At 35.8% G+C, this 25,918-nt stretch overlaps 1 protein-coding gene across 2 annotated transcripts in view; it reads right to left on the bottom strand.

Annotated features, from left to right (window-relative positions):
• SMC4 (structural maintenance of chromosomes 4) overlaps nt 1-25,918 on the bottom strand; it is a 47,135-nt gene that overhangs the window by 19,961 nt on the left and 1,256 nt on the right. For both annotated transcript variants that reach the window (XM_045503101.1, XM_045503102.1), the window contains exons 2-12: nt 25,415-25,558; nt 24,354-24,532; nt 23,719-23,910; nt 22,062-22,238; nt 14,391-14,555; nt 13,748-13,875; nt 6,605-6,745; nt 5,683-5,833; nt 4,155-4,319; nt 1,362-1,595; nt 212-397 (exon numbers count right to left, since the gene is read on the bottom strand). In XM_045503101.1, the coding sequence (XP_045359057.1) occupies nt 212-397; nt 1,362-1,595; nt 4,155-4,319; nt 5,683-5,833; nt 6,605-6,745; nt 13,748-13,875; nt 14,391-14,555; nt 22,062-22,238; nt 23,719-23,910; nt 24,354-24,532; nt 25,415-25,553 (1,857 nt within the window). In that variant the 5' untranslated portion in view covers nt 25,554-25,558. The remainder of the gene's footprint in view (nt 1-211; nt 398-1,361; nt 1,596-4,154; nt 4,320-5,682; nt 5,834-6,604; nt 6,746-13,747; nt 13,876-14,390; nt 14,556-22,061; nt 22,239-23,718; nt 23,911-24,353; nt 24,533-25,414; nt 25,559-25,918) is intronic.

A 25,918-nucleotide genomic window follows, 5' to 3' on the forward strand; every position in this document is an offset into this window, starting at 1 on the left:
ACTAAATGGTAGTTATCTAAAACTAAAAAATAAAAACTACGTTTAATATGAGATAATCCATACCACAAAGAATTTTACCATGACTGAGTACTAAGAGCAGAAAGGTCTTTTAAACAAAAATGAATGTTACAGCAACTCAATATTATAGTTAAGTCAAAGAAAGAAAATTATTTACAGTATCTTGAGCCATTTCCAAATAAATCTACTTTACCAATCTTCCATATATTCCTGGAATCCTGCCAGATTTTTTTTCTTGAATTATTGCATCAAGGACTTTCCCTCTACTTCGATTCATTGCTACGGAACTCTTTGCTTCTTCAACTTTTTGGAAAAGATCACGAACCAAACTTTTCAATTTTAATTCTTCTTGTGTAAGTTTTTCAAGTTCTTTTTCTTTCTAAAAGTGAGAAAAAAAAATGAATCCCAGAAACATATGCCCAACCTAATTCTAATAGCATAGAATTAGTTGTAATGCCTCAAAAAAGACGACCAATAAAAAACACTTGAACCAGAACTAAACTTCCAAACTGCTGGGTGTGGGTTTCTAAATATGGATGGGTTTTCTATTTTAAAGGAATATAAATTATTTGGGCCAATAACAAGGACCCTAAGTGCAATATGGTTCTAGTAGTAAACTGATTGATAGAACGAGTAGAGCTAGTGTGCGGAAATCTCAGTTCCATACCACAAAGTTATGCATAAGTGTGTTCCAATTCCTAAGGTCTGCACTGATCAAAAACAGACGTTGGTATAGGACCCAGAATTTAAGGGACTGGGCAGGACTATGGTTATAGTGTGCTTTGCATTCTAAATAATGAAAGATATTTATTAGATATGTAATTTTCTTTTTAAAAAATCATAGCTTTGAAATGAAAGGGAATATGGTAGGTGAATAGCACTATTGCTATACAAAAATGCCAGGCTGTCAACAAAAGGAATCATACACACGTACATAAACCCCCAAACTCTCAGTTTCTCAATCTCTTAAGTTAGACCAGCCACTTTTCCTGACATTCTTCCTCCCTCCTGGCTTTAAATTATTACCCCTATTACCAGTCAAGAGTATAAAGTAAAAGCTCAAGTTACAAATATAATTTACCCCCAAAATAAACTGAATTACCAACAAGACAGAAGTGGTCACTGAATACAATTTAAGTTTACATTAAAATTCTAATTGGTCATGAAATTCCCTGATGACTTCCATAAATTCAATATCAGAAAAAAATACACTAATTGGTTTATATATTCATTCTTACACATTTATGCCAGTTCAGATTAAAAAATATATAAATACAAACATATAAATTGAAAACTTGGATTGATAAACAATATTCAGAAAAAATACAGAAGCAAAGATTTACCTCTTTTAATTCCAGTTCAGATTGAGGGAGTTTTGCCTCTATATCTCTGATCGCAGTTTTCCTTTCTTTGAGAGTCTCAGATGCTGCAGTTAGAGCTTCCTTGGCCTTACTTAATTGAGACACTGCAGTATTATGACGACTGAGATAGATATCAAGTTCTGACTGAGCTACATCCATCTTTGAGCGTGCTTCATTTACTGATTTGCTGAAACCCATAAGTTCTTTCTCTCGACTCTGTTAAAATATGATGGATTCCATTAAATCTGAAATACAGGTTTTCAAACCTAAGCTGAAACGGAAACCATACATCTTGAATTCAACTTTAAAGATTCTACACACATAATACATAAAAATAAATAATTCTTACAAGCTGAACACACTAATAGTTTTTGCCGGGTTGCCAATGTTCACTGTACATAGTCTCTTCCCAATTGATTTTACAAGCACTTAATGAAATAGATGTAAATATGCTTTTTGGAAATTAAAACACCAACAAAAATGAGTGTTCAAAGAACAAAAATTTGAGTGTAAACTCTAGATCCATGGTATTCCACATTACCTTACCTGAAATGGCAAAGTGTAAAGACTATTCAGCAGAAAGTTTCCTCAAGTATATTTATGTTGAGAATCTTTGTAAATTTTATTTTTTTTAATTAAAAAAAATTTTTTTAATGTTTATTTTTGAAGGAGAGAGAGACAGAGCATGAGTGGGGGAAGAGCAGAGAGAGGGAGACACAGAATCCAAAGCAGGCTCCAGGCTCCGAGCTGTCAGCACAGAGTCCAACGCGGGGCTCGAACTCACAAACTGTAGGATCATGACCTGAGCCAAAGTTGACGCTTAAATGACTGAGCCAGCTAGGCACCCCTGTAAATTTTACTTTTTAAAGTTTATATATTTATTTTGAGAGAGAGAAGAGGGGAGGAACAGAGAGAGGGGGAGAGAGAGAATTCTAAGCAGGCTTTGCACTGTCAGCACAGAGCCAATGAGGGGCTTGATCTCACAAACTGTGACATCATGACCTGAAATCAAGAGTCACATGGTCAACTGACTGAGCTGCCCAGGCACCCCATGAACCTTTGTAAATTTTAGAGGTAAGGCCAGGTAATACTCGAAACTGGTTATATTTGACAAGTGAGCAGAAATTTGGGGCTACCATAACTGACTATGTAGAAAGGATCTATTTATTAGAATAATGGCGTAAGAGAAGCAATTACAAAAGCTTAATCCTTTTTGTTTTGCACATAAGGGAACAGACCCAGGACCATGGGGTTATGTGCAAAATCATCAGATAATCAGTTTAAATGTCAAATGGTAAAAATCATGAACACTAACACATGTACACACTGCTCACAATGTTCTAGGCCTATTACGAATGTTCTATATGAATTCTTGAAGATAACAATTTCATGAGGTGAGTATCATAATTATGCTCATTTTGAGGAAACAGGCTACAGTTTAAGTAACTTGCTCAAAGTCATGCAATCACTCAAGTGGCAGAACCTCTCTTTTTAGCTACTATATTGAGGAATGAAGACACTTGGATGGGTGTCCTGGCTTTGTCATTAATACACGTTGCCAAGATACACAGAAGTACTCAATATGTATTAGATGAGCAAATGTGAAAATCTGTATCCATATATACTATTCATGAAAGCTATTGCATTACCTATTGCCATTTTATCACATGGGCATGTTACTTATAAAGTTCTGTAGTATGGCATTAGAACATGCCCCATTCCAAAACAGAATCTATTAAATCTGTAGCTTAAAAAGCCCACAAACCCAATACAACTTTACTGAAGTACAATTAACAAAGTTTGTATATAAGTCTATAACTTAGGTACTTAAGTCTTACATAACTTATAGAACGTAAATCAATTCAACTCATTAGTATTATCTATTACAACTTCTTTTTTAAAATATATTTATTTTGATATAGAGGGAGAATACACAGGAGGGTCAGAGAGAGGAGGAGAGAGAATCCCAAGAGGCTCTACCCTGTCAGTGCAGAGGCCAATGTGCGGCTTGAACTCACAAACCGTGAGATCACAACCTGAGCCCAAATCAAGTCAGACATAACCAACTGAGCCACCCAGGTTCACCTTTTACAATTTCCACTCAGCATACTCAGTTCTGTCAAAAAGGCTGTGAATATAAACAAAGACAGCTAAGCTTCATGCTTTATACTCTCATTGGGTTGATAAGACATATCAATATGACAACCTCATACTCCTATTAATGAAGTGCTAAAATAGCTAACATTTTTATTAATTTCTTACTTTCTAGGCACTTTATGTAAGAGTATGTACATTTTATTTTTAAAAATATTCACAAGATGGGTAATATTTTCTTCCATTTTGAGAAAGAGGACTTTGAGACCTAACAGCCTACACAGAGAGATAATGACTGATGTAGGATTTCAAACCAAGAACTGACTCAAGAGCCATAAACGATTATACAAGTGCTACAGGAGAAAAGAAAGGTACTTATCAACTTGTGGTTAGTGTGGTTCCATGTTTTTACAGGTGTTAACTAATTAAGAGAAGACAAAAAGCTATTTGATGAAATCAAATAAGGGCATTTCCTGCCTCCACCATAAATTCTCATTTAGTTAACTTTTTTTTTAAAAACGGGAAAGTAGAAAACAAAAAGAATTTAAGCTATTTTTATGAATGCTAGATATTGTAAGTCTAAAATTTTTCTAACAGTTGAGTGTTTACTATTACCACACAAAAACATTCTTCAAGTTAAAAAAAAAAGTCACCTAGACACCAACTGATAAAGAATCTTACTTCTTTTTCTTTTTGAAGCCCTTGTGTTTCCTGTTTAAGGCTATCCATAACTTCTTTCAATTTTTCTTCTTCTTTCTCTTTTTCCTTCTCAAGGGCACTATTTCGAGTCGTTGTCTCATTTATGATTTTCTCACTCTTGGCAGGTATACTTTTAAATTCTTCAACCTAAGATTGTAAAAAAAATTAAACTTGGAGGAGCATGTACCTTTAGGCTATCCAGTATCATCAGTATTTGGCTTATTTAAAAGCATTTCTCAGTATCCTCTAAGTCTTTGTGGTTTCCTTTGTAATTTGACTTGAACTAGCTGGCTTTAGCAAATACTTTCTTAACCATTTATTGCAATTTCTGTGCTCTTAATTTAACAGTAAATTCTATGAATTCCTCATTTGTTATGGAAGAGAATTCTCCCTGGCTGGCGTTCAGGTCTTTCTTCCTTCTGTTCTACTTTCAGGCTATAACTATCCTTCTTCACCAATTAATATACTCTGGCTATGTGGAATTTCCTAAACTGTCCTTCATGGTATATTGAAACTTACCATGGATGACTTTTACACCCCGTGGCCTCCCCGAAATCCTAAAATCTTTCACAACATTACCCTTCCAGAGTCACCATGTAGGAGTAATATCTTATTCCATTAATACCTTTGGTAATAACCACTTATTGACATTTGATGCCTAAAGACTAATACCTCTATAATAGTTATAGTTGGCTTAGTCTGTCCAATTTAAGCATTACCCTCAAATCCATGTTGGTTTGTTGGATTATCCAGCACCAGAGTTCAACATTTCCCAAAAATGATGACCCTCAAACACTGATTTGCACAAGATTTATTACCATACTGAGTGGAAAGTATTTTGTAAACAAATGCATTTGGAAAAATACAACATAAAGGAGAGCCTATATTATAACTAACATGTCATTATATGGTACAAAGCCTTTTTTGGGAGAAGGGACTTAGATGTCATATCTATTAATATCTGTTAGTTATGAAAATAGTTTGAAAGACTGCCAATTGATCATTAGGGACTGATTCCTAGGAAATAATGCGTTCTGTTCCAAACTTAATCGTTTTTAAAACCTCAGAATAGCTAATCCACCCTCTGTAGATTTTTGAGTTTCCCCTTCCCTCCTTTCCAAGAGAGAACTCTTATTCTGATACTCTCTAGGAGGCAGGTAATGTTTTTAAAATTTCAGAATACATAACCAAAAACATCTCTTTAAACCATTACATTAAGAAAAGGAAAACTATATTGTTTACTATCAAATAGAATTGGTGACTTGATAAGTATTTTCCCAACAATATATGCCACAGAAACATAAACTCTAAATCTCAAAGCCAATGAATGCAAAATTTACCTTTGGAGAAAAAAAAAAAGTCACAATCAGAGATAAATCCTAGAACACTTAATATTCAGAATCCCAACTCATTTTCTTAAAAAATGAGGGAGTGGCACATCCATGAAAAATAATGAAAATTAAATCTGATATTCAGATATGAAATTTGTAAGATTTCTTTCAAAACCTACCTTCTCTTTATCTTTTTGAAGTTGTTTCTCCAGTTTTTTGGCTTTACTTGAAGCATGTTTTAATTTTTCCCTAACTTGAACATCTTCTAAATCTAGCTGTGTAAATTTTTCTTTGTTTTCCTCAATAAATTTTGTAATTTTATTCAGTTTCCTAACAAATAAAGAGAATTATTAGTCACTATTTTAGATATTCATTTATTTCAAAGTCATGCTACATGTTCTGCCTGGGACACTGCCTCTGTAAGTGTGTCCAAGCTCTTACAAGGTAAGATTCTAGAGCTAACCATTTTCAAACTGGTCCTCTCCTTCCACTAAATTTGAGGGAGCCATTAAAATATGATTACAAGAGTTGCTTTGCCTTTTCTAAACTGGATGGGAAATACTACATTTCCTGGTTACTATAGAGTCAAGGTATAGAAATACATTACCACAATGTAAAACTCATTTTAAAGAAAAAAAATTCACATTAGGTAAGAGATATTGGTGTCACCAAATACTGTGAGAAGGCATAGAGAAGGGTCATGATGAAACTTAAAAAAAAAAAAGTAACCTAATTACTAATTAAGAATTAGAGTAACCTAATTCTTAAGATGTGTGGACTGTTTATTCTTAAGACAACTAAGCTGCCAGGTTAAATTTTTTTTTTGCCGTGTATTATTGTGTTCTGCCACTAGGAGGCAGCATCTTCTGTTAATTTAGGACCAGTGTTGCGCACTGAATTTGTGATCAACTGGATGCAGGGCAATTAAGTTTTTTATTCTTTTTCTGAAAAAGGAGACCATTTTATAAGTTGGCAAATTACAGTTGGCATTACATTTATGTGCTGGCAGAAAGTTTATATATATATGTGTATATATATATAAAACACACACGTAAAAACAACTCAACCTAAACACTTCAGTACTTTCCAAAAGATTATTACTTTTCTACATCTTTTACAGCTTTATTCTTAGCTTTCATTTCATTTGACAGTATATTGCTCTTCTCATTAATTTCTTTGGTATCTTCATGAATTTTTTCCTTTTGAGTTTCCATTTCAGCAATTCGTTTCTGCAGATCATAACTAGAAAAAGGAAAAGAAAAATCAGAGAGCCTAAAATGCCATTTCTAAAATTGTGTAATAACTTAGTAAAATTAGTGGTTTCTACAGTATTCTTAACTACAACCAATTTACAATTAACTACCTAGGGCTACAGGGTGAAGCACAGGGGGTACTGCAGTACAGACCTAATTCAGGGTCAAAGCTAGAATTAGGAACAAAATTGGTTCCATACAAACAAAATTAGATCGGCTATTACATGCATTATAGAGAATGTATGTGTAGAACTATTAAGTACATTAGTAAACACTTGTGAACCCACCTCCCAACTTAAAGTAGAATACTTAAAAGTCAACTTTGAGGACTTCAGGGAAAGGTGGCAGGTAGGATGATCTTAAGTTCTCCTTGTCCCAAGGCTACAACTAGATTAACACCCTTATCAGTGTAAACCCAGAAAATGAGGAAGACTGGCAGAACACTCTCCACAGCTACATGTAGAGAAGAGGCCACACTAAAGAGGGTGGGAAGGGTGGAGAAGGTGGTTGGGGCTAAAGGGACCCATTGGAACTGTTCTTGGGAGGGAGGAATGCTATGAGCATGAAAAAGGGAGAAAAACAGACCCTCACTACAAGAATCCCAGGCATGGGGAAGACAACTCCCCATTTGGCTTTAAAAACTAGAGGGAACTAATTTTGAGAGTTCTTATAATCAGTGGGATGTCACACCTGGAAAAATCAGATGGGAGGTTGAGAGGAAACAGAGACTGCGACCCTTAAAGAGACAGCACAACAAAAAGTCCCATGGAGATAGAACATAGAAGCAACAGTTTGAAAGACTGAAGTATATGTGAAAGAAATTTATTTACTAATCTCAGAGCATGTAACGGAGGGCAGATATATTAAGGAGAAACAAGAGAGCTGGCAGGCACCATTTTCTCCCCTATCTCCCAGCCTAGATACAGAGACACCTTCGGGAACCAGTGCAGTGCCAATACCCTCCATCTATCTTGCGAAGAGCTTCCTCAACCCCCACCCCCACTCCAATTCTCCTCCAGTCCTGCCCCCTCCAGCATGCCCTTGGCCAAAGCCTATCCAAAGTGGTGCCACAAGCCTGGCAATGTGCAAGGAGCACAGACAGGAGCCAGCACCACACCAAAGTGCCACCTGTCCTGAGGAGAGGGGAAGGTAACCACACACACCAGTTTGACTTGAGCCTCAGCAGTGGGCTGGGAGCAGTCATTTGGTCTGGCTGCAGGCCCTGCCCACCAATGAAAACTTCTCAAGGGACAACAGGGAAAGTGTCCTGCAGTTTGGTGCTACTGCATCTCTGGCAAATGCCTGTCTGACTCAAGTGGCCCCAGACTGGCCCACTAACAACACAGGGAACAAACCTTGCCCAACAGGCAGAGTGAGCCATTGCACATGACTGGACTGAAGGCACATGCAGCTCAGACCCACAGTGGGGTTACATGCAACACATATAAGACACCCCTGAAGTGCCAAGTTCTGGTGAACAGGGGACATTGCATTGCAGGACACTATAGGACCTTTTCTTCATAAAGCCACTACTTCCAAGAGCAGAAGACGTAGCTGACTATCCTAACACATAGGAAAACCTAGAGAGTTGGACAAAATGAGGTGACACAGAAATAGGTCCCAAATGAAAGGACAGGACAAAATCACAAGAGAGCTAAACAAAACCGAGAGAAGCAATATACCTGATAATTTAAAGTAATGCTCACAAAGATCCTAATTGGACTTGAGGAAAAGAGGGGAGAATCTCACTGAGACCCTCAATACAAAGAGACAGAAAACCTAAAGAAGCACCAATCAGAGATGAAGAGCTCAACAACTGAAACTAAAAATGCACTAAAGAGAATATACAGTAGAATAGAGGAAGCAGAAGGATCACCGACCTGGAAGACAGAGTAATGGAAAACATCAAACTGAAAAGGAGAAAAAAATAGTAAATGAAGAGACTTAGGGAACTCAGTAACAGCATCAAATGAAATAACATTCACATCATAGGGGTCTCAGGAGAAGAGACAGAAAAGGGGGCAGAAATTGCACTGGAAGAATAGTGAAAACTCCCCAAACTTGGGGAAACAGAAATCTAGATCAAGGAAGCACAGAGAGCCCCTCAAAAATAAACCCAAGGGGATCCCCACCAAGACAGATAGTAATTAAAATAGAAAAAAGTAGTGATAAAGACTTAAAATCAGCAAGAGAAAAGAAAAGTTACATAAAATGGAAACCTCATAAAGCTATTAGCAGATTTTTCAGCAGAAACTGCAGGCCAGAATGGAGTGGCATGATATACTCAAAAAATGCTGATGGAAAAAACCTGCAGCCAAGAAAACTCTATTCAGCAAGGCTATCGTTTAGAACAGAAGGATAGTTTCCCAAACTTGATTAAAGGAATTCATGACCACTAAACCAGCCTAACAAGAAATGTCAGTAAGAAAAGTATGAAGTACAAAAGCAGGAAATTAAGTAGATCTATGAAAACCAGTCAAAGCATTCACAAAATAAAAGGATGTAAAGTATGGCACCATATACCCAAAATGTGGCAGGAAAGGAGTAAAGAATGTGTGCACTGAAGTGACCATTAACTTAACGCGCGAGAAAGGAATCCAAGTATATTACTAACGAAAGCTGGCAAGCTTTCTTGAGAAGAGCAAGAATAGAAAAGAACTACAGAAAAAACCATAAAACAAGTACATATCTGTCAATAAGTACTTTGTTTTTTTTTTTTTTTTTTCAACGTTTATTTATTTTTGGGACAGAGAGAGACAGAGCACGAACGGGGGAGGGGCAGAGAGAGAGGGAGACACAGAATCGGAAACAGGCTCCAGGCTCTGAGCCATCAGCCCAGAGCCCGACGCGGGGCTCGAACTCACGGACCGCGAGATCGTGACCTGGCTGAAGTCGGACGCTTAACCGACTGCGCCACCCAGGCGCCCCTGTCAATAAGTACTTTGAATGTAAATGGACTGCAGGCTCCCATGGGGAGACATAGGGGGACAGAACGGATAAAAAAGCAAGACCATCTAGATGCTGCTACAAGAGACTCATTTCAAACCTAAAGATGCAGATTGAGCCTGAAGGGATAGAAAAGCAATTATCATTCAAATGGAAGTGAAAAGAAAGCGCGGCAATACTTGTATCAAACAAAATAGACTTTAAAACAAAGACTGTAACAAGAGACAAAGAAGGACACTATATAATCCTACTGAAGGGAACAATCCAAGGAGAAGATAAAAACAATTGGAAATATTTATGCATCCAACAGCAAGCACCCAAATACATAAAGCAACTGTTAACAAACAAAGGAAGTAATAATGGTATTACAACAACAGTAGGAGATTTTTAACACCCCACTTACATCTATCCATTGATGTACAAAAATCCACAAGGAAACAGTGGCTTCAAAAGATACATTGGACCAGATGGATCTAACAGATGTATTCCTAACATTCCATCCTAAAATAGCAGAAAACACTTTTCAAGTGCACACAGATCATTCTCCAGAACACATCACATTTTAGGTCACAAAACAATCCTCAAGAAGTTAAAAAAGATACAAGTCAGACCATGCATCTTTTCTGACCACAGCACTATGAAACAGAAACCAACCACAAGAAAAAATGTGGAAAGAACACAAACACATGGAAGTTAAATAGCATTCATTAAACAATGAATGGGGTTGACCAAGAAATCGGAGAGAATTAAAAAAAAAAAAAAAATGCATGAAGACAAATGAAAACACAGGGTTTTCAAAATCTTTGGGATGCAGCAAAAGCAGTTCTAAGAGGAAAGTTTAGAGCAATACAGACCCAGCTCAAGAAGCAAAACCAATCTCAAATAAACAATGTAACCTTACACTTAAAAGAGCTAGAAAAGAACAAAATCAAAATCAGTAGAAGGAAATGATCAAGATTAGAGTGAAAACAAAATAGATCAATGTAAAAACAAACAGATCAATGAAATCAGGAGCTGGTTCTTTGAAAAGATCAATGAAATTGATAAGCCTTTAGCGAGAATTATCAAAGAGAGAGAGGATTCAAACATAATCAGAAATGAAAGAGAAATAACCGACACCATACAAAGGATTATTAAGATAATGTTATGAAAAAAATTATATGCCAACAAATTGGACAACCTAGCATAGATAAATTCCTAGAAACATAATCTCCTAAAACTGAAGTATGAAGAATTAGGAAATTTGAAGCAGACTGATTATCAGCCATGAAACTGAATCAGTAATCAAAAAACTCCCACAAATGCAAGTTCAGGACCAGTTTCATAGGTGAATTCTACCAAACACTTAAAAGAAGAGTTAATACTTATTCTTCTCAAACTATTCCAAAAACAGAAGAGGAAGGAAAAATTCCAAATACATTCTATGTATGAGACCAGCATTACCCTGATACTAAAACCAGGTAAAGACACCACAAAGAACTACAGGCTAAGATCTCTGATGAACATAGGTGCAAAAATGTACAACATAATATTAAGCAAACCAAATCCAACAATATATTTTAAAAAGTCATTCACTATGATCAAGTGGGATTTATTCCCATCATGCAAGGGTGGTTTAACATTTGCAAATCAATCAACACAATACATTACACGAGTAAGAAAAAGGATAAAAACCACATGATCATTTCAACAGATGCAAAAAAAGCACGTGACAAAGTACAACATCCATTTATGATAAAAATCCTCAAGAAAGTAGGTCTACAAGGAACAAGACTCAACATAACAAAGGACTTATATGAAAAACCCACAGCAAACATCTTAGTGGGAAAAACTGGAGGGCTTTTCTCCTAAGTTCAGGATGTCCACTCTCACCACTTTTATTCAACATAGTACTGGAAGTCCTAGTCATAGCAATCAGACAAGAAAAAGAAGTAAAAGGCATCCAAATTGGTAAGGAAGAAGTATAATTTTCACTATCTGCAGATGACATGATATTATATATGGAACCCTTAACAGACTCTAAACAAGAAACTACTAGACGTGATAAAAGAATTCATTAAGATCATAAGATCAAAATCAATATACAGAAATCCATTGCATTTCTATGCACTAATAATGAAGCAGCAGAAAGAGAAACTAAAAAAATAATCTCATTTACAACTGCACCACAAACTAAAATACCTGGAATTAAACTATCAAGGAAGTGAAAGACCTGTACTCTGAAAAGTATAAAACTAAAAAACTGAAGATGACACAAACAAATGGAAAGATATCCCATGCCCATGGACTGAAAGCAAATACTGTTAAAATGTCCGTAATACCGAAAGCAATCTATAGATTTAATGCAATTCCTATCAAAACACCCACAGCATTTTTCAGAGCAGAATACTCCCTAAAATTTGTATGGAACCACAAAAGACTCCGAATAGCCAATGCAATCTTGAAAAAGAACAAAACGGGAGGTATCACAATCCCAGATTTCAAGACACATTACAGGGCTGTAGCAATCAAATCAGTATGGTACTGGCACAAAAATAGCCATATCCATCAATGGAACAGAACAGAGAGCCCAGATATAAATGCCTGCTTATATGGTCAATTAATCTCTGACAAAGTAGGGAAAAACATGCAATGGGAAAAAGACAGTATCAACAAATGGTATTGGAAAAACTGGACAGCTATATGCAAAAGAATGAAACTGGATCACTGTCTTATACCATACACAAAAATAAACTCAAAGTGGATTAAAGCCCTAAAACCACAGAAGTTCTAGATGAGAGCACAGGCAGTAATTTTTATGACTTTGGCAGTAGCAACATTTTTCTAGGTATGTCTCCTGAGGGGAGGGAAGCAAAAACAGAATTAAATTATTGCGAAGACATAAAAAGCTTCCTCACAAAAAATGAAACAATCAACAAAACTAAAAGAGAACCTATTGAATATGAGAAGATATTTGTGAATGACATATCTGATCAAGGGTTAGTATCCAAATAAAGAACTTATGCAAGTACTTCTACCAATCAACACTAAAAAACCAAATAGACATAACAGATATTTCTCAAAAGACGACATCCAGATGACCAAAAGACACGTGAAAAGATGTTCAACATCATTCATCATGAGGGGAATGAAAATCAAAACCACAAGAAATAACAATGTTGGCATAAATGTGGGGTAAAAAGGAACACTCATGCATTATTGGTAGGAATGCAAACTGGTGCAGCCCCTGTGGAAAACAGTATGTAGATTCCTCAAAAAATTGAAAACTAGAATTACCATATGACTCAGTAATTCCACTACTGCAATTTACCCAAAGTATCTAAAAACACCAATTTGAAATGATATATGCACTCCTATGTTTATTGCAGCGTTATTTACAAGTGTCAAACTATGGAAGCAGCCCAAGTGTCCATTAATAGATGAATGGATAGAAAAGATGTGATATACTCTCTCTCTCTCTCTCTCTCACACACACACACACACACACACACAGGAATATTAGCCACAAAAGAATGAAATCTTGCCATTTATAATAACATGGATGGATCTAGAGAATATAACATTAAATGAAATAAGTCAGAGAAAGACAACTATCATATGATTTCCTGCATATGTGGAATTTAAGAAGCAAACACAGAAAAAAAAGATAAACCAGAAAAGACATTCTTAACTAAAGAGGACTGATGGTTACACAAAGGGGAGGTGGGTGGAGGATGAAAGAGGTGAAGAGGATTAAAAGTATACAGATCGTGACGAGTACAGGGTATAAAATTGTTCAATCGAGTATAAAATTGTTGAATCACTACAGTGTACACCTGAAGCAAATATAATGGCATGCTAATTATACTGGAATTAAAATCATAAAAATTAACACAATTAAAAATTAAACCAATTACCATTAGTACTATGGTAAAAAATTAATTTAACATATTCATTACAAAACAATTTTTAGTTTTTTTTCTACTTCAGTCTTTATTTTTCTGTAATACAGAAAAAAGGGCTTAATGTCAGAAACTAATAAAAATTGATAAATTAATGTACTTACATGTAATATTGACAGACATGATTCTTTTTTCTAAATATTTCATTTTCCAAGGTAAGAAATTTAATGGCTATGTTTTTCTCTCCTTCTAAGGCATCCTTTTCCTTTTCTACCAGCTTAACTCTGTTTAACTACAAAAATTTAAAGTGTATGGATTATTCAAATATATTACACATGTATATACCTGAATTTCAAATATACCAACATGAGGCAAAAATATCTACCATATTAATAAAACATTGCTCAATTAAAGGTAAATAAGAAATATAAAATTCAATCTAAAACAGTTAAGATTTTTTCAGGGGCGCCTGGGTGGCGCAGTCGGTTAAGCGTCCGACTTCAGCCAGGTCACAATCTCGCGGTCCGTGAGTTCGAGCCCCGCGTCAGGCTCTGGGCTGATGGCTCAGAGCCTGGAGCCTGTTTCTGATTCTGCGTCTCCCTCTCTCTCTGCCCCTCCCCCGTTCATGCTCTGTCTCTCTCTCTCCCAAAAATAAATAAACGTTGAAAAAAAAAAAAATTAAAAAAAAAAAAAAAAAAAGATTTTTTCAATAAATATGATCTATTATAAACTTAATATTTGACTCAGTAGAATTTGTTCAATAAGCAAAACAGTCTGATTTACAAGAACAATCTATAGAAGATTCACCTTCTCTCCTCGATGTTCATTTAATATTTCAACTCTCCGACACAAGACTTTAATAGGCTCATTTAGCCGTCCGCAACCAATTATATCTTCTAAATATTCAAGCATACCCTCATCATGTTCAGTCTGGCCTTTTGGCTTCATCATAGCGATTTGTTCAACTTCACCCTTAAAAAAAAAAAGTTGTATTACACATTCACTTCATGTTTAGCTACAACAATCTTAAGTGAGAATTAGGAACAATTAACAAACCCAATACTAATGAACAAATAAATGATAGAAACCAGTAGCTTAAAGAAATTTAATAAGATATAAACAAAAATGTTTTTGATAGTTTTCATTTTCCCTGATGGTAAGAAATGTATGTTTATACTCCCTTACATAAACTCTTACCAAATTGTAATATACATTCACATACATGTATACAGTCAAAGAAAGATTCCCTAGCTTAAAATTTCATTCAATACATATATAAAAAAAAAGTATTAACTTTTGTATAAGGCAAAACTGAGCAAGGTATTCATATAATATATAATTACTTTGGCAACATTACCAATTGTTAGTTAACATAATTAGAGCTCCTGTTCTAAAACAAAGAATTTTCAAGATCCTTCATGGCTTAACTGCAGTAGGAATCCTGTCCCAAGATGGTTTATTATTAAACTTTCTCTATTGGGGCGCCTGGGTGGCTCAGTCGGTTGGGCGTCCGACTTCGGCTCAGGTCATGATCTCGCGGTCTGTGAGTTTGAGCCCCGCGTCGGGCTCTGGGCTGACGACTCAGAGCCTGGAGCCTGCTTCCGATCCTGTGTCTCCCTCTCTCTCTGCCCTTCCCCTGCTCATGCTCTGTCTCTCTCTCTGTCAAAAATAAATAAACATTAAAAAAAAAAAAATTTAAACTTTCTCTATAAACCTGGGGTTATGAGCTCCTCAAGAACTGCTAAGATTTATAAGGATGTCTCAAACTTAATGTTCTAAAACTTTCTAAAAACAAGACCATTAAATAAAAAAGGAAATTACCTATTCCTCATGGTAATAAGAGAAGATAACCAACTGACTGAAAACTAACGAAAGCTCCTGGTACATATGAAATTGGAAAACTTTTATTTGCAATCATTAATATAACAGCTTTGAAGTGTGATTAAAATTTTTAGATTAACATTATATATTTGTATTTATGCAACTCAATTACAAACAGAAAAGAAGAAAAAAAACCCCACAATCAGTAACCTTCAAGGCTGACTGCCAGGCAGCCATTTAGTTTCATGGTGGAGAAAATTTTGTCTGAACATGCTCAGGCAAAATGCTGCTACTTTACTTCACAGGAGTAGTTGCCTGTGCTATTACAACACAAGAAAAGGAAGAGGCAAATAGAAAAAAAATACAGGCCTTTATTTCAGCAAATAGCAAAGGTGAAAAAAAATCAAGAAAAACACACAAAAAACCTATTACTTCCTCAATTTAAATATTCAAAATATTTAAATATGAATAAACCTCAAAAACCTGGGGTGTATCTTGTTAATGTAATGACAAAGAGTCAAAGTTACCAAAAGCTCCCACATAAATATAAAGTAAACAAAAACACACCACACAAAACCCTGGGGCTCCTGGCAGGCTCTGTTGGTAGAGCATGCAACTCTCTATCTGAGAGTTTTGAGTTCAAGCCCCATGTTGGTCATGAAGTATACTTAAAAACAAAAACAACAAAACACAAACAGGGGCACCTGACTTTGACTCAGGTTATGCTCTTATGGCTTGTGGGTTCAAGCCCCACATCAGGCTCTCTCCTGTTGGCACAGAGCCCACTTCAGATCCTGGCTCCTTCTCTCTCTGTCCCTCCCCCCACCTCAAAAATAAACATTAAAAATCCCACACACAACAAAACCCCAAACCCAAAACAAAAAACCCAACCTTAAAAATAAAACAGCTCACCTTAAATTTAGTCATTGAAAGGCATAACTTTTAATATTTTTATATACTGTCACTCTTCTGTAGTCTGACAACACAACGAACATGATTATCAAACACGAAGTAAAACACTATCCAAAGAGCTTGTTTTTTTTCTCTATAACCTTCAGTTATGTATAAATTACTGCTTTAAACTAAGTTAGTGTTTAAACTAAACTATGTATTTATATAAAACATTTTATTCTTTCAATTATCAGGTCCTTCCAAATGTATGCAGTATTAGTTTCAAGTCATAGAGAGGATTTAAGCCTAGAATTATGTCCAAAGTTTTGGATTACAGCAGGGCAAATGCCAGCCATTGAAGAAGAGTCTTACTCAGTTTTTAACTAGGCAGGGTTAATCAACAGCAACGCTGACATTTAGGGCTGGATATTCTTTGTTGCAGGGGTCTATGGTGGGCATCACAGGATGTTTAATAGCATCTCCGACCTCTTACACACCAGATCCTAATAGCATTCCCCCATACTCTCAGCTGTAACAACCCAAAATGTCTCCAGACAACAATCAATGTCCCAGGGACAGAGATGCAAAACTACCCCCAGCCGAGAACCACTCATGTTGAGGTAGTGGTTTAACTCTTTTGGGTTTACTATCCAAACAACAAAAATTATCTGACACTTGATATTCTAATATATTGCCCTAATTCAATTTGAACATCTGTTTTAAGATGAATGAAAAACTATGCCGTGAACACAAATGGGCATAAAGTATTACTTAAGTATACATTTTTCAGGTAGCCAGAAGTTAGGACTCAGTGTAGCAGTTTACATTGACAAAAATATTCCTAAAGGCATCACACTTCCTGGCCGAATTACTTGCTCAAGGATGGAATAACACTATTAGGAAACTGCCTAGCTTTGGGTAAAGCAGAGTGGCTGCCTCTTTGAGTTACTTATTCCTCCCTAGTTAAAATGGCGGATATACAATTACGATTTCTTTTCATTCTAACAAGGTTGCACAGTTGGTTGAAGATAAAAATGCTTAAGGACATATCTGAACCAAAATAGTTCCATTACAAGTGCCACATAACATTCAGTTTTAGATTGTTATAATGGCACTCATTTTTTTTCAACCAGTAATTGTCAGATTCACATTACTGGTATTCCAATTACAGCCTGGAACCTTTCTTATGGCTCTGTTCCTTGATGTCCTTTGCCTGCCTTACCACCTGCTACTATTTGCTTTCTAAGTTTTAACTTAGGGCAATAAGCTCCATACATTTCAAAAAAATTTTTTAAAGCATCAACCTGAATTTAAAGTTTAAGGCTCTAAATCACAAATAATGGTAGCATGAAGACACAAAGTCTCAAGTTACTATCATGCTAGCATCTGAAGCCTGCAAAGTTTTATAGGTCTCCATAGTTATCTCTAGTTTCTTAGCTTCAGTAGACCTGAATAAGGTTTTACTTTTTTTGTTATTTACTACAAACTTCCTATGGTTTTGAGTTATATTCATATTGTATTAGAGACATTACACAACCCTGTAAAATATCAACTATCATTTTTAAGAGTAACATAAAAACTGCAAACATATTTCAATATTTGTAATACCAAGGGCTTATATCTTAACTTTTTACAGTGTGACAAATCAGGATACTGTGATTCAGTTACACCATTTCTTTGATAATCTATTTTACAAAATATAGGTTAAAAATCTGAGAAATAGTGATGCTCTTCTTATCCAAATGGAATCCAAATTTTAGCAAGCATGAACCATAAGAAATTCAAGTACACAGCTATCAAACTTTTTTTCCTAATAGCGCCTGAAGGATTCTTCTCATATGGGTATTTGCATTAAAACTAAAAGGCCCCAAATTACTAGGCTTTGAGTTTTTATTTTCGCTTGATAATCTTTTTATTTTCTCCATTTTCCACCGTACTATTATTGTCCTTTACCTTCCGCTAATAAATTTTTATTCTAATTTGCTCTTTGTGAGCTACCAGAGGCCAACAAACCAAACGACCAAGGTAGTATCTGCCTCAGATAAGTACATCAACAGAAAGGGTAACGCTTTAGTGGGTGGGCTGCTTGATATCCTGGTTGCTTAGGAGTAGCTTCCTACTTTTTTTCAAGCTGATGCTATTAAATCAAACACTTGGATAACTTAGGTGCTACGGATAGAGCCAAAATTTCTTTTGATATAGCACAAATTTATTTGTACAGGCTAAAAGACCACAACCCAAAAAATTTGTATGACATGCCAGCCTTAGAAGTATACAGGAAAGAAAAAGGAAGAAGAAATATAAGTAAAAATTAATCCAACTTCCAAATTACTAATTTGGAAAATTACTAACAGGGGTATAGGTTCCTTTCTACTGATGTACTTAATTTTAGGCACATACTAACCTTGGTGATTTGGTTTGTTGGCCTCTGGTAGCTCACAAAGAGCAAATGAGAATAAAAATTTATTAGCAGAATGTAGAATAAAAAAAAAAAATCTTGGTTCCTATTTAAAGTTCTAATTCAGGTTTTATAATTATAAAGACAAAAACCATATGAAGTTGAAAACTGACAAAACTAAAATTGCCTTAACAGTTGTAGCTTTTAGGGGTTTACAAAACCACTCCTGAAATAGCAATCTTTAATGTAATTTTGAACCATAATAAAAGCATGAAGGTTGCCATTCTTTTAACTTTTAACATTTGAAAGTTAACATTCTTTTAATTTTTAACATTTGGTGCAAATGCACCAAAACCAATTAAAACTCATTTGTAAATCATAGTTACCATGAAATGCCATGGAGAGCTAATAAAAGCCTACTTATTTTCACCAATAGTTATTACAATGTGACAAAGGCTCTCAAATTAAGGTATATATAAATGCGGACATGTATAAACATGAAAAGTACCATGGCCAGTTATAATCTTAACACTTTCTGAAGGCATGTGTAAGTGCTTTCAAGAACAAGAAACAGGGTTTTAACTATCTCTAACATTCACAGCATCTTAGCATAGTGCCCCATTAGGTATTCGTTTGAATAGTCAACTAATGAAATTTAAAATGAATTCAAATACTAGAAATGCCTACTTCAAGAAACCACTAAACCAACTAAACACTAAAAAATTTTACCCTTATGGGCTTCTAAAATTTAGTGTTTGTTTTTTTTGTTTGTTTGTTTTAACTTTTAGAGACAGGATAAGAGATTGTGTGCATGGGGAGAGGGAGGCAGGGGAGAGAGAGGAAGGGGAGGGGGAGGGAGAGAAAAAGAGAGAATCTTAAGCAAGCTGCATGCCCGGAGCAGAGCCCAACACAGGGCTTGATTCCATGACCCTGGGATCATGACCTGCGCTGATATTCAACCAAACTGAGCCACTCAGGTGCCCCAAATTTAGTGGTGTTTCATCTTAAAAATAAATTTTCACTTTACTTTAGATTACTTAGGCTGTTAATTACTACCACTGGCCAAACATCTATACATTTTATTCAAACTAATCATTTATGTTCTTGATATTATGATGACTCCAAGTTTCCAGCCTTCCAATCCCAGCTAGTTTTTTAAATTTTTTTTTTTTTTTAACGTTTATTTATTTTTGAGACAGAAAGAGACAGAGCATGAACGGGGGAGGGTCAGAGAGAGGGAGACACAGAATCTGAAACAGGCTCCAGGCTCTGAGCTGTCAGCACACAGCCCAACGCGGGGCTCGCACTCACGGACCGTGAGATCATGACCTGAGCCGAAGTCGGCCACTTAACCAACTGAGCCACGCAGGCGCCCCACCAGCTAGTTTTTTAAGAGAGATGTAGGAGAGAACTAATAAAAAACCATATTCTTACTTACCTCTAACTGCTTTAAACTAGTGCAAGAGTCTAAGTTTTTGATAAGGAACTAAATAAAAATCTATAGATTTTGCCACTTTCCCTCAAGCTTTTAAATAGGGCATCATTAGTTCTACTGGTCCAATCCCTGTTTCTTTTTCCTAACAGGTGAACTCCTAAGGTTCCTATCTGTAAACTTAATCAAACGGAAATGAATCTATTACATGGGAAGTAAGTTTACCTTGACATTAAAAATGTTTTAAATAATTTGTTAAAATGACACAAAAAGGGTGAAATTATTATGAGGACAAATGGTTTAAGCATCCTACGTGCTTCAGAGGCACATATTTAATATAAAGTTGACAATTTAAAAATTACTGTTTTTTACTTCTTCAGGAAATCGTGACTTTATTTAGTTTTCTTTATTACTGAATTATGTACAGAAAGGCTGCACCAAGGGGAAAAAAATTTACCCTTGCAAGGGTTAAAATGCAGTCCACTTTAAGGAGTCTTGGCACAGGTGTAAAATTTTGACCGATTATCCCAGGATAGTAAATAGCAAATAAAAAATAAACAGGAGTATAGGTTGCTGCAAAATGGTAGTATCAAATACAGTATTACAGTATGAAATAACTTTTAATCCATAGTTAACCAAACCAAATCCCATAATATGAAGGTCCATAAAACAGTTCAATTTGATTAAACACACACACACACACACACACACACCCCTTTATTTCCACATTTATGTAAATTCAATTGTTTAGAATTGTATCTGCAGCTGATTTCCCCTAACATTCATTTTCAAATAAGTCTGGGTTACAGAAGTATTACAAATGCACTGTGCCTGGTAACAAAAGATAGCAATATAAGTCATTCCAGAATAATGAGAACCAATTGAGAACACTCAGTTATCCTAATGAAACTTTTAGTATCAAAATTCTCAACTTACTTTAAAATCAGTCACAAGACTTATTAAATAATATCAGCAACTATTTTAAATCACAATATAGGTTTGCTTTTATTATTATGCTCTTGAGAGATTCTGGATAGAACGCAGGAAAAGAAAGTAGCTTCCAATCAAAAAGGAATTTTAATGTACCTGATAAAGTCATGTTTTACATTGACAACTTTTTTTAAAGGTAAGATAGAGAAGAAAAAGTATTTTTCTTACCAAGCAAGGCTGGTAAAACATATCTTTACTCTAATAAAGAAGACAGGGTTTCTAATAAAATTCAACCTAAGACCAGGTACTTAGTTTTACAGCCCTTAAAAAGACTTCAAGAGTTGTAATACTTCAGAATGAAATGTCAGTTACTTTCTGATCTTTCAGTATTTAGTGGTTCAAACAGGCCATTCTAACCAAAACAAAAACCAGCTTGGGTAAGCTTTTAGTTAACCATTGTAGTGTTAAAAAAAAAAAAAAAAAAAATTAGTAAGGTGCTCAAGTAAAATTGTCAAACACTAAGTGTACAGAGTTCTTTTCATGTTTTTGCTATTTAATATTAGTAGAGATAAAAATAAAATTAAAGGACTATAAAAAGATAATGAATCTCATTTAAAATGTTATCTTAAAGGAAAATACAATCAGTAATAACAAATAGCTGTTATATCCCTGTCACGCTAAAGCAGCACAATAATATTGGTGTTTAATACTTATTTCACTACGCCAATATTTACGTGCTGCTAGAGCGGAACAAGTATGTCAGTCCATCCAAACATAAAATGTGCGTCTCACAGTGAAAAAATAATTTTGAATGAATTTCCTTAAATTTCTAGAGCAGCAAATAATGATTCGCATCTTGACTGTAGTATGTAAACCATGATGTGCTGCTACAGTACTTTAAGGCCTCAAAAAGTACAGGATGCATCCAACAGGGGGATACCCCTCTAAACTTTATTGAAAAAAAAGTAACGAGTAAGAAGATGTCTAAAATCTTTAAAAAACTTACCTGTAAGATTAAAAATCTATTATGGTCCAAGTCAATTCCATGACTTCGAAGAAGATTTCCAACATCCTTAAATGTTGTCTTCTTCCCACTTATGTGATAGACAGAAGTATTGTCTCTGTAGGCAGTTCTGGATACACAGAAATTGCTGTTAGGAATGACTTCATAATCATCCCCTTCCTGTTTTGTGGAAAAACAAAACCAGAAAACAATTGTTGGTATTAAGTCACAGATCTGCACCAAATTTCACTCTTCATATTGAAACTAATTCTATGGATTAAAAACTTCAATTGAACATGCACATAAACTGGCAATATTTCTCAGAAATAACCCTCTTAGCAAAGAATAGTTTCCAAGTTGTTTGATCCCTTTCCTCATAGATCACAAAAACCAAAAAGCCAAACAAACAGAAACAAAACAAAAAACCCACTTCCAAACAAGCCTAAAACTCTATTGACTGAAAAAGAGTATTTGAAGGGGTACAAGAATCTCACCATATCTGAAATAAACTCACTCCAACTATTAAACCATGTTGACAGATTAAATTACTAGTCCACTTAGAAAAGCTGCAAGAAATGATCCAAAGAAAGGAAGGTAGGAATGGCGTAACTTGGCTTAGCTTTTGTCTTTTTTTTTTTGGTAAACAATATGCCATTGGAAGGTATAAACAGTTGCAAAGAATTGACAACTACATTCCCCCAATTTTTAAAAAAATCAACTGGATTTTAAAAAATGATGTGCAAATCTACTTTAATAGTAAAACTTGCTTTCCCTTAAAAGCTTTGTCATTTTGACAAATGGCTTTTAAAATTTACACGAATCGAACATAATTATAATACGCAATGAAATCAAACCTGATTTAGTGGCAATCTAATTTTCCAACCTAAATTGTACAATAGAAAAGCACTAAAAAACAAAATTAATACAGATACCATGTAAATTTAACTAAAGCCCTTTATATTAAAAAAAAATCTAAAATACAAAACTTAGAATCCAAATCACATCCTTGCTTCATTATGGAGTTTTCTGTATTTTTAGGTTCCAACTAGTCATTTTTAAGCCATGAATTTCCAAAGTTAATTATTAGATGAGAAAAAAAACAATACCAACCGAACCAGAATCACGTAGATAATATAGACACTTTAGCTAAAATTGTTTCCTTTTCTAGAAAACACATGTATTAACCCTTCCCCTGTTTTAAAAGGGTAAACTGAAGTAGAGTTCTTTCACATTACAGACACACAAGACTACTAATATTAATTAAAATAATGGAGATGATAAAATTAGTCATCGGTTACATTTTCAAGTTTAGGTAATTTATCTGAAAGCAATAAAAACATAACTTTATACTGAAAGAATGCCTGTGTTGGCACTCAAGATACTAAAACTGCTCAATGTTTTATTCTAAAGTAGCTATCATGAACTACTTATAATTCATTGCCCTGGCTAAAAATTTTAATATTTTAATGGCTGCCACCACCACTACTCAAAGAAAATATGATCTTGGAAGTAACGAAATCAGTATCCATCCATTCTGCTTTAACCATACACTAATTTTTAAAAGCCTATTTAAACCAAAAATAATAAATGTGCAATGTATGGAAATCCTGTGTTCCACACTTGAGGCTGTAAATAACTAAAACAGTCAGAAGTCCCTTACCTTATCAATTATCTTCTGAAAATGAACTTCTACAGTACAACTCTGAATATCCTTGTGTTCATCAGAATTGTGAATAAGCACTGAAAGTTTTTTAGATCTTATTTTTTGTGCTCGATAGCCAAACACAAAAAGCATAGAATCAATAACATTGGATTTGCCACTGCCATTTGGCCCAATAATACAGGAAAAGCGCTGCATAAAAAGAACAGTAAAAAAATTAAATTGAAGTTAAAGAAAAGGTCATACCATACTGATTTTAATTTAAAACGCTTGCCCTTTTTACTTGCAGCGAAACTATTAAGTAAAAGTTTTCATTTCAACTTGTTTACTTATATCATATTCTCGATAACAAGCTTCAACGCTTTAAAGAACACCTAATTCTAGCTTATTTTCTTTATAAAATTCATTCTAATAAAGAAAATAGTTCCTTCAAACAAAAAACTCACCAATTCTACTCAGTGAGGAAAACTTAACAGCCAAAGAGGTACCAAACATAACCACCAGGATAAACAAAAACCAATTTCAGTTGTTAAAAAACACGGGAAACATACCATGTGTTATCAAGCAGGATATATATGATAAAAATTGAAATATACACATTACCCTATTAATAGTTATTTAAAATGGTCAAATACCTTATGAAAAGGTCCCAGAATTTTTTCCCCAGCATAGGATTTGAAGTTCTGGTTTACAATATGAGTTATCATTAGCCGAGGAGCTCCGGCTTCATTGGCCATTGCTGGAGGCGGGGGAGGAGGGATGCTATTCAAAATCTCTTCTAAACTTCTATTATCAATTTCCTCACTTGGTGTCTCTAAGTCAGTCAAAGGAAAAGGAGGGCAAGGGGGGAAAAAAAGCCTGCATTAGTGCAATTAGTTCGGAGGACTACTGCCTGATAATCTTTGGGGAAATATTATTTATGAACCCTAGGAATCTGTATTTTCCACTTGAAATGTAGTATTATCCTAAACTCAGGAGAAATGAGAATTTCAGCTTAGTTTTATATAAAAAGAAATTCTTAAAAGAAACGCCACCAGTCACGAAATCCCACAAAAATGTCTCTCTTAAGAGTCAAAACACTACAACATAAAGCAAATCTGGGAAAACCACAACAACCCGATTCTCTGTTCCACGTCTAAACAGGTGGTTAAATCCTAAGGTTCTAGATCCAACTTTCTCCGTATCTCTGAGCACCAGGAACCCTCACTTTGGACACTCAAAGAGCTCCAGCGGCACTGTCACAGGGGCTGCCTAATGTCATCCAATTCCTGTACTCACAAAAGCTACAGTAGTTTCGAGTAAATTATCATCTCTTTAAAAACAATTTAAGACCTGGGAGGTTGTTAGCGTCAAACAGCTTTAACATACAATAAAGTTAATTCTGTCTGGAACAAAGTCCACTAGCTATTGGCTGACCATGTCGATTTCCGCGGAAATAAAAGGCCACAAACAGAAATTCCTAACTGCAGCCACGAACTTGCCCCAATCCCCTCCGGCACCGTTACAAGCGAAATTGCACGACCACTCCATCTCTGAAAATCCCACCAGCTTCTTGAGCTGCTCCTCTTGACCTACAGACGTCAACTCCGCAGCCCCTCACCTCCGCGCCCCCAAACACCAGCCAGTCCCGGGTTGGGCGCTGACCCACCCGGGTCTACCAGCGCGCTTTCCTGCCGAGTCGCGGCGGGGTACTCACCTGCGGTAGCAGGGGCCGGGCTGCCCGCGCGGCCAGGCGGGGGTTCCGGCTCCGCGTCGCTACTGGTGCCGTCCGGGGAGTGCGGCGGCTCTTCTCTTCTGCGCCGGGCGGTGGAAGGCTGGGTGCCTTTACGGGGCATGGTCGCTGGGGCAGGGGGAGAGCCGGGAGCAAGTCAGCCCGCTGGGCTGCAGGACCAGGCCGGTACACTTCCCGCCGGCCCCCGCGTTGCAACCGACTAAGCCCCTACCCCACCCGACTCGGGAGGAAACTCCGTCCATCCGTTTCCGAGAGCCCCTTTTTAATAATCCCCGCTCGACGCCAGCGGGTGCTCGTTAAACAAGGCACATAAAACCCAAGTGCCAAAAAGGCGGGATTCGTCTTAAGTCCGAATCAAGTGGGAAAACCTAGACGTGCTCGGTAATCAAGCAAGGATAGAACTGCTTAAGTTCTTTATATTTTCCTAATGGCTCCTCACCCTCATCCTCCCACAGTATAAGGGTGTAA

The sequence above is a fragment of the Leopardus geoffroyi genome, chromosome C2 (assembly GCF_018350155.1).
Source record: "Leopardus geoffroyi isolate Oge1 chromosome C2, O.geoffroyi_Oge1_pat1.0, whole genome shotgun sequence".
NCBI lineage: Eukaryota > Metazoa > Chordata > Mammalia > Carnivora > Felidae > Leopardus > Leopardus geoffroyi.